The sequence below is a fragment of the Centruroides sculpturatus genome, unplaced genomic scaffold, assembly GCF_000671375.1.
Source record: "Centruroides sculpturatus isolate CEXI.00-Female unplaced genomic scaffold, Cexi_2.0 scaffold1164, whole genome shotgun sequence".
Lineage (NCBI taxonomy): Eukaryota > Metazoa > Arthropoda > Arachnida > Scorpiones > Buthidae > Centruroides > Centruroides sculpturatus.
This window is the reverse complement of record NW_019385363.1, coordinates 199,949-209,848: the sequence shown is the minus strand read 5'-3', so window position 1 is coordinate 209,848 and position 9,900 is coordinate 199,949. Positions and strand designations below refer to the sequence as shown.

The 9,900-nt window shown below is 29.4% G+C and overlaps 2 protein-coding genes across 6 annotated transcripts in view; both read right to left on the bottom strand.

The window, feature by feature from the left end:
* Nucleotides 1-5,340, bottom strand: part of LOC111638138 (peptidase inhibitor 15-like) — a 6,440-nt gene extending 1,100 nt beyond the window's left edge. The window contains exons 1-8 of one of the 5 annotated variants that reach the window (XM_023383779.1): nucleotides 4,455-5,340; nucleotides 3,154-3,390; nucleotides 1,562-1,647; nucleotides 1,384-1,475; nucleotides 1,243-1,281; nucleotides 879-983; nucleotides 649-771; nucleotides 452-577 (exon numbers count right to left, since the gene is read on the bottom strand). In XM_023383779.1, the coding sequence (XP_023239547.1) occupies nucleotides 452-577; nucleotides 649-771; nucleotides 879-983; nucleotides 1,243-1,281; nucleotides 1,384-1,475; nucleotides 1,562-1,647; nucleotides 3,154-3,390; nucleotides 4,455-4,670 (1,024 nt within the window). In that variant the 5' untranslated portion in view covers nucleotides 4,671-5,340. Of the gene's footprint in view, nucleotides 1-291; nucleotides 578-648; nucleotides 772-878; nucleotides 984-1,242; nucleotides 1,282-1,383; nucleotides 1,476-1,561; nucleotides 1,648-3,153; nucleotides 3,391-4,454 lie in introns of those variants that run through there. The other 4 variants (XM_023383778.1, XM_023383780.1, XM_023383781.1 and 1 more) reach the window with 4 other exon arrangements.
* LOC111638148 (guanine nucleotide-binding protein G(o) subunit alpha-like) overlaps nucleotides 1-9,900 on the bottom strand; it is a 14,638-nt gene that overhangs the window by 2,654 nt on the left and 2,084 nt on the right. Inside the window, exon 2 of the mRNA XM_023383792.1 lies at nucleotides 8,896-8,938. Coding sequence (XP_023239560.1) covers nucleotides 8,896-8,938 — 43 coding nt within the window. The remainder of the gene's footprint in view (nucleotides 1-8,895; nucleotides 8,939-9,900) is intronic.

Below are 9,900 nucleotides of genomic sequence, written 5' to 3'. Positions count from 1 at the left end.
ATTATAATATAAATATAAATATTATAAATCAAATATGAAATGAAACATAATAATTAATCTTATTTGTATGCAAATGAATTTATTTCAAGCAGGATAAATTGTTAATAAATTTTAAACAGAATCTTAATATATTTTAATATATTTTTCTGTTATATACATTAATCCTGTATATTCTTTATTTATTATATAATTCCTCATTTATTTTTATTCATTTTAATTTAAAAATGCAATAATAATAAATTATATAATTGTCATAAAGTTAATTAAATCAATAATAGAAGGCCTATAAAATAAAATTAAAAGTTTTAAGCATGTTTCTTAGAATTAAAAGTAAGAGGATCGTAATTAAGTAGATCAAATTTCTGTTTTCTATTTATGTATAAATTGCAAATTCGTTTAATTCATACATAAATAACATAGCTGTTATCATAATGATAGTAATGAAATTTACCACAATACGGTCCAGGACAAAGTAAATAACAGTTACAAGCATTTCCTGTTGTGTTTAGAACATATCCATTTTCACAGATTTTACCTTCACAGCATGAATTTGATAAATCATTATAATCAACGATCTCTAAAAATATTATCGATACATGTATTTCGACATTTAAATTAAAATATATACAAAATATAAGAAACACTCACTACATTTTTCACACATTTTTCTACAGTAAACTTTTCCTACTTTTTGATCGTCTCGAGAACAATATCTTTTATCGCGAAATTCTTCGGATCTTCCACACGCAAATTTCTTATTGTTACAGGAAACTAATAATGGAAAGAATCAATTAAAACGACATAAAATTCAATTTATATTAAGCTTCAATTCAATTTTCATAAATTATTAATATTATAATAACAAAAAGAAAACATACAAACAACGTTACCTGAACAATCCAATGTATCCCAACCATTTTTACAAGTGCAAGTACAATTATTCTTATGTAAAATTCCACAATTTAAACATGTCAATGGACAACCTGTATTTCAAAATTATCATTAACTTTTTATATTAAAACTAATTTTATTTATTTAAATCAAACTATAGCGAAAAAATATGAGTGAGATGAGACGAATTTATCAGTTTATAAAAACATCCATGGCAAAATATTTTTGCATCTCATCGAATTCTGTTTAATCATGATCAATTTCTTCTCATATTTATAGATTATTGCTAAATTATTACGAATATTAAATATGCAAACTCATCAGTTAAGGGTAAAAAGTGTATACACTCACCGCATGTAATATTTAATACCGTGCAATGAGGTTTACTTACTGCAAATAAATATAATTGGGAATTAACATTTACATCTTATATTAACTCAAACTAATAACAATGCAATAAAATTATTTTTAAAAATTAAAAGAAAAACTAACTGCAAAGATTTTTGTGGCAAAATCCGCCATCGCTCCTATCGCAACCAGAACAAGGTTTACCGATTTGATAAGTTCGTTCTAATAAATCCCTTCTGGGGAACAATATATATATATATATATATATATATAGAATTAACGTGTGAAACTAAATTAAATAAAATTAAGAAATTTATTTTACTTTGGATAGTAAAAACAAACGAAAAAATGAGTTTTTCTGCAGTCATTTCTTGCACAACCGATTTCTTTTGCTCGAGAGTAAGCTAACTATAAAATAAACACATATTAAAATCGAAAATTATGATTATATAACAATTTTTTTTAAATCTAAGACCAGAAGAAATTTAGTTTAAGTTGCTGTTTTTCTGATTATTTACAAAAATAGGTATGCGCCGCTTAACTACGAAGATCTCATAAGATTATGATGGAGATGAAAACTTCGTAGCTAACGATACCTTTTCTATGTTTACATAAGTAAATATTTAACATTGTGGTAGTAATACATATAGCATCTAACGGTAATATACTTTACCTTATACGTTTGTACCCTCTCTGAGGTTTGTACCATGTCAACGTACTGTACTTCTCTAACGTATTACCTTCGTTAAGCGGCGCATACCTATATTATATTTAATATAGAAACCACTGATGCGTAACCTTTTCTGGATGCAAGCCGCAAGCGAACTTCGTAAGCTTCAAGCCGCAAGCATTTTTCTTACTAAGTTGCAAGATTTTTACATATTTGGACTTAGGACACCATGAAAAGTCGAGAAATACGAAAAAATTCGGGGGTTTTTCTGTATGTATAGATGTTAGAGTGTGTCTGGGGACGATTTTGTTCACCCTCTTTGAAGTTTAATAACTCCTGTGCTTTTTGTCGAAAATTTCTGAAATTTTTCAGGGAGGTTTGTTTATTAGGTGGATTGATGCTATTAAATTTTAGTGGTTAAAGATCGACGGGTGGGGAGATAATAGTGTCGTGTGTATCTCCAATAGAGTCGGACTTAATGAGATTTTACTCGTTATTAGCATTTACAATTTTTTTTTTTATAAAACTCATCCCTGTCCTCGGAATTAAGCTTTTTGTCATTTTATAATAATCACAACTATAAAACGGTCTTTAAATAAAATATGATAACAGATAGCACCACCAAAATTTTAAATGTTGCCGTGAAAGTTGAGCAACTCGTTGCTTGTTTATTCTTTCTTTACAGTAGCACACATTTGTATTGAATTATTGAATTAATTTGATTATGGATCCGACGCCTTCTACGAGTCCGGATAATAATTTCGAAGTCAAAGCAAATGCATTATTTACAATGTAGTGTACAGTATTTAATATATTTAATGTGAATTAAGTTCTAATTTCATTTGTGAATTTGTTTACTAATATAAACTAACTCATTTTCTGAAGTAACTATCCTATTTTCATAATAGACTTCTTTTTTTCTCCTATGCGCAATGGCGTCTAGGGTTGAGACAACCCTAGACGCCTTTATAAAAGCAGTCACGACCCGCGAGGTTCTAAAATCTTAATGCATAATTTTATTCCGTGGTCATACAGCAAATAAGGGTTGCATAATAATACGAGACAGAAAACAGGAAAATAAAATTATGCATTAGGATTTTAGAACTTCGTGGGCCGTGACTGCTTCTACATATTAAATTGACGAAAACACAAATTATAGATCACAGGCGGAGAAATGATATGAGTTTCTTATAAATTTAAAATAAAACCGATTAAAATTCATTCATTACATTAAAATAACTCACCACTTGATATCTTGAGCAACCGTTAATTTTTATGCATCTATTTACTCTAGTACGAAAATATTCTTTTTCCGCAAACCATATGGACAAGATTTTAGAAACATTATAACGTTTTCCTTTATAAATATTTTGCCCAATTCTATCTCTTATACTTTTTGGTATATGCTTCGGTATTCCGTAATCAAGAGAACAGTTTGATACCCATGACTTAGCCAGTCTTTCCAAGTCCTCATCCCATTCCTGAAAACAAATTCATTAACTTTAATAACGAAAGTGATGACAAAGACCTAAACATAAAGTATCACAATACAGGGCTGCAATTTTTAATCATATTTTTAATTTAAAATATATGCTCTCTACCTCAAATTAGTAGTGGCTTGCTCCTGTACAACACACTTTTTCTTTAACAATAGAGTCGTGTCGGTCATCTATTTAACATCTTTCAGTGAGAAAGCTTTGAATTAAAATAACGTAACTTCAAACCGGAATCCAAATAACGTAACTTCATCGGAAGTTCGTATAAAGCTAATCGGGGCCTCATGCCCCTACGATTTCCATTTTTCACTATCCAACTTCGTTCTCGAGATTTAGGAAAGACAGACAGACGGCAATTTGTATTTATAAGTCTACAATTTTTCAAATTGCAGCCCAATTATTTACAGTCTTAATACTTTTTGTATATCAATGGAGAGATATAGAGAAAAATGTGAGCGGGGAGTAGATGATATTATTGAAGAGAAACGGATGACGTGACTTGATCACGTTGAAAAGATGAACGGAAAAAAAATATAACGAAACAATAAGGAGAGAGAGAGATGCACATTAAAAGACAAAAAGAGATCCAGAGAGATCAAGAGAGAGAGGAGAGAACGAGTAAAGACAAACATCGATATAGCATCCTCCTAAACAGCGCAATCCTCGTAAAGCGCTAGTACATACTTTGTGATCAGATCTCCTTAAATATTAGAAAGAGAACATTTTAGAATCTGTGAATTATTAAATGTATGATTTTGCATTTCAAATTGCATTGCATCACCATATCATATGACTTCAAATTTACAAAACTAAAGCTTGTGAATAAACGCTATTACGACTCTGACAATACTAAGAATTATGTATACATAATTCTTGTAATGTACGTTTTGAAGTAGTTCGGTTTAACGTCACACTTTACACTTGATTTAGTGCCAATCTCAAAGACGAGAAAATGGGCCTCTAAATCAAAGTTCGATTGTACTGTACATCAAATTGAGTTTTATGAAGCTAAAATATGTTGATTGTTAAATTACATTTATAAAACTTACTAAGAATTTCATATCAGACGCTGGTGGTTCAATCAAACTTCTAAAAAGATTGTGCATATGCACAACATCTTTCTTTTCTTCTTTGCTCATTTCACTATTGATGTATCTAGAATTTATCCGAAAAAAATTTGTTGGCTTATCGTATGAAAACGTTAATATTTTTTCAAGTTTTACTCTTTGAATAATGATAAATATATAAAAAGCACAAAGTTTCATCTTTAAATTTTTTTGATGCTATAAGAACTAAATTTATTCAACAATAACTTTCTACAAATAGAACTGATAACTAAGAATTGTTTAACAATAGTATTAATTAATGTCTATTTGATTATAGTCATTAATTAATTTTTTTTAATTTCAAATTTGTAAACGTGACTTATTGGTAGAAAAGAAATCCAACAAAAATTTTCTATACTTTCTATACGGAGGTAAATACATTGAAAGATATAATTTCGCCTATCATCATCCGCCTATCGTTTTTTTTAAACTCTTTCCGCCTTGTGTGCACTAATGGATGGCTTGATTGAGGATGATTTGATTGGATTTGATTTGAGGATGATTCGATTTTGTCCTCGGATTGGTCGTCTTTGATAAGGCCGCCTCTTCGGTCGCTGTGCGATCATTTCCTGTTTCTTCGGAGTGAAAATCGAGAGCTGCAGCACTCCAATATCGTCAATGAAATAAAGTATTCGGCTTTTAGTGAAAACTAAAATGTAAAACTAGAAATTATAAATAGTCTTTTCTTCCATATTTTTTGAACATAATTGTAAAAAGCATCAAACAGTGGTTTCTGAACAAGCTTATGGAGTGGATGTGGCCACCTGAAACCAAGCGTAAAAATTTCTAATTTCAGAATAAGTGTATGTTGATTGTAAATTGGACAATGATATATCATATGGTCGNGCGCTTGACAAACTTGCCCCGCATGCCGAAGTTGCCCCGGTCTCCCCTAATTCTAAATTCATTTGTCACGCTTAGAAATCTTCAAATAATACGACAGAATGACTTAACAATATAACGAAATGTAATCAATACAATCAAGGATAGCGTATATTAATAGGAAAATAAAAGAAGAAGAAGAAAAAAAAGTCGTAAAAATTATTTTTATTATAAAATCTGACATAGATACGAAGCATTAAACAATAAAATTTCTTTGTCTTTTTTACAGTAGGGGAGGGAAATGATTGAAATTTAAAATGACAAAGCTTTTCTTACACACGAAAGAAAAAAATTGAGTGATAAAGGATAAATAAATCTCGACCAGATGCGTGTTTTTTAATAAATTTACGAGAAACTGCAACTCATACTGATCAATAGATATTATGCTAGATTATGAAATAAAATTTTCGAATATTCTTTAACAGACCTACTGGCACCATTGCCGCAGACGAGCATGCGTATATACTATAGTATTGACCGGAACATTCCTCGTATGGATCATTGCATTGTATATACTTACAAACTCCGATTGCATCTCGTTTGTGCACTTAATTTCTATTTTTAAAATTAACTAACGAAATATATACATATATTTTTTTTTTCTTCTGGTTTTTAAATTATAACATCCGACAGATGGCTTGTTTCTATTATTAGCTTTGTATCATGGTTATTATTATTATTTTTTTAAGGTGTTGATTAGTAGCTTTATCTTTGTAATAATTCTCTCTACTCTGATTAATTTATAATGTTTGATGTCTTATCTTCGATCGTTTCTGCTGGATTTTTTATTTTTTTATGGTATAACTTGTATATTTTTCTACTTAGATTTACATTTATTTTGCGATTTATGACCGTTTCCGTCACGCATGTCGGGAAATGGCATATCTTGCATCTCTCTATGTATAAAAAAAATTTAGATACGTTCGATTTTAAATCGTTACGTCCATTTCCTATTGATATTTTCACTGTTTTCCAGATAAAATTTCAGATAAAAACCGTTTCTAATGGATTTAGAATCAACCGTAACGCACACAATATACTATATTATAAATGATTTTGCTCTGTAATTAATTAAAATGGATAAAATCTAATACTATTTCAATCATCTGTATAGATAACTGTATAATTCTGTACAGTGATTTGTATCTGTATCAAATATTAAACTGATAAAATATCAAATATCATAAAATTCTACTTATAATTTTAAATATTTATACAATAATTAATAAAATTGAACAATCCTCCTCACCTCATTATTTATATATTAAATAATGAAAGAATAAATATCATATTTATGATATTTAATTCTTTATAAACAAAATGATATTTTTAGCCATTCTTCTCTTTAGTTAGTGTGTTTAATGTACTGAAACTTGGTTGGTTACAAACCATTATATTTTAGACTTTACATCAAAATTCTTCTTAGTTAATTATAATTAAAACAGGGCTTAACATATTCTATGAAGTAAAAACATTAAAAATTATTTTAGGTATCAAGTATAGAATATAACTGATTAAAATAAGGTAATAATTTTAGAAGAATTCCAAAATATTTCTTGGAAATAAGTTAATGTTATATAGTAATGCCATATCATAGATTCATATTTATAGGCATTTCTTTTGATATAAAAAATGATATGATAAATAATTAAAAGCAAAAAATGCGGATGATAAAAAACTGACTAGCATTTTACCCTCTACTTAATAACATTCTATAAAAACAAGTGCTCCAGGCAGTACTACTTTTCTTATTAACATAACAATTATCAAATATTCTCACTCTTAATGTTTGGCTCCTTTTTCTAATATATCTAATAAATTCTCATAGAAATTTTATAAGTAATTTGTTAAAATAATTTATACATTTAAATAATCCCTGACAAATGACAATTTATTTTTCAAATGTGGAAACTTTTATTAATATATTTCTTCTAGAGAAATTTTTAAACAAAAAAAAAAAGCTGTGTAAATGAATGCAGTGTCTTATATACCACCTGGAGACCGACTTAGTAACATTGACTTTGTCCTATCAAAGTTCTCAGCATTTAAGTGTACGACGAATTTTTGCCTTTAGGTCGAACTAGTACTATCAAGAATTCTTCCTCGCCCCGAGGACACTGTAATTGTTCTATTAATGGATAATGTTTAATCATAAGTAGCATTAAAAAATCTTTATGCCTACATAAATAATATCATTAAATCCTTACAATTTTTTACATCAAACGATTTTTTTCCTATATAAGATTTATTTAAAAATGGCAATAAAAGGTTACACCTGGGCCTTTAAACCCGACAAATGGGCCCCAGTCTAGTCATGTTTTTATATTCGTAGATAAGGATATCGCTTTCAATATTACTTGTACATGATTTAAGTCCTGTTTTTATAACTCACTCCATCTTTTATAAGTCCTATTAAGCGATCTCAAATTTAGATTATAACTTGTTATAATTCTATTTACTTTCTGCAATATTTCATATATAAAAATAATGGAATTATATTACATTTTTTTTCGTCTATTAATATATAAATTTTATACGTTAATGCCCTATTATTTGACCGTTAGAGTTCGGTTAGTGAAAGCAGCTGTTCAGCGAAAGCAGGTGTAATTTTTGGATAATTCTCGTTACAGATAATGCTTTATAAATATTTTTTAATTGATGAATAATTGCTAGGCTCAAGGAAATTAGATAAGGAAAAAAAATTGGAAAAATATAGCACGGATACGAGATTCCTGTAGTTATCTTTTCGTGGTATTGCTAGGGTCAGTCGGATGGCGAGTTTTTAAGATTTTCTCTGGCGGATATTAATAGGAATGACTTTAGTGTCTATTAAAAATAGAAAGAAAAACAATTCTTTGGGCATAAATCTCAAAATTAGATCGAAATATTTGTAAGAGAAGACACCTGTTAGCGACAGTTCTCTCTCAGCCTCAACATCATGGCTGTCCTATTGATTTCCAATGGTTGCTGACTGGCCAGGAAAACTGACAAAATTACACAAGTACTACTGATAATTCGCCCTTGAAATAAAATTTTTATTCACTGATACTACTTAAAAAAACGATCTACCGTCATCGCTTACATAAATTATTTTTCGGTTAGAAGCGACTAAATTAAAAAAATAATAATAATAATTAAAATTTACTTAAGAAAAAAAAATTATTTACATTCGTCAAAATATTTCGTATTGTACATAAAATAATTAAAGCATAGATTATATATATATATTTTTTTTTCTGACATTTAAATAATCTTAAGTCGGTAGATTTTTCTATTATTGAAGTTGGAAGGGAAGAATCGGATTCTTTATAAAAGATATAGAATAAAATTATTATTCGTATTGTTTTTATTATAAAAATAATTAGTTGCTCTGCAAAAACATTACTCTCATCGAGCTAGTCTCCCAACCACACCCATCGAGTACCGCAAAATGGCGGTATACTCTCCCGCATCTACAACATCTGCTATTTAAGAGAATGGCAAAAGTGAGATTTTTACTTACTTCATCTGTTTGACAATTGTGCTTTTACCGGATTCACCCGCACCTGAAATAAATTTTACTTGGAATAAATCTCGCTTTCTACCAAGAAAAAAAATTTTAAAAGAAAAAAAATAAATAAAAGAAAAGTTGGCATGTATATTATCCAAACATTCACCTAATAATAATAACTTGATATCCTTTGCTGCTTGGATACCATCTTCTTTTAAACTTTTTTCAATCTGCTTGCTTCTTGCCAAAGCCTGACGCTCTTCTGCACTCATAGCACATCCCATGGCTAATTTTCAAGGGTTACCTTCGCCTTGAATGCTACTTAACGGCGAAACGCGGCCGCAAGCACAATATCCACAGAGCAATCAATCCCATAAAAACTCTACAGGTATCCACAGATTTTTAATAAAAAAATAAAAATAATAATAACAATAATAAATCCACAAATGATCTTTTTAGTCCTGTATATATATATATATTTCGTAATATGTTAGAAAGATCGATTTTTACTGGTGCCGATTTTAAATAAATGCTTAGCGGAACTACACTGCAAATTTACCATGGTCCAGCATCATGGAGACTCGACAATTGGCGATTGACGTCATTTTCCGCCATATTCCGCACTATCCGCTAACAAGATACAGTTGGTTTGTAGATGTTAGACAGTCACCCGACTACACACCTCTTCTACACTAGCGCTTGAAGTTAGCACTGTAATCCGTAGTTTGAATGGAAACGGGTATTAGACAGCTGGGACCGGTCATGATGTTGTCTGTCAAACAGTTCCCAGCTAACTGTGCTTTTCCCCAACACAGTAATGTCAAATTGACATCAGCGCAGGCGCGTAATCAACCAAATGCTTCTCCGAGATGATTTTTCTTTGATCGTTTTAAGTGCTTTCTTCCCTACAAATACATATAAACGTATATACATATCGGCCTTTATCTTCCGCCATTTTTAATTTTAAATAATAAAAATTCATTTAAAAATATTTTTTAAATTATCTAAAAAAAAGGG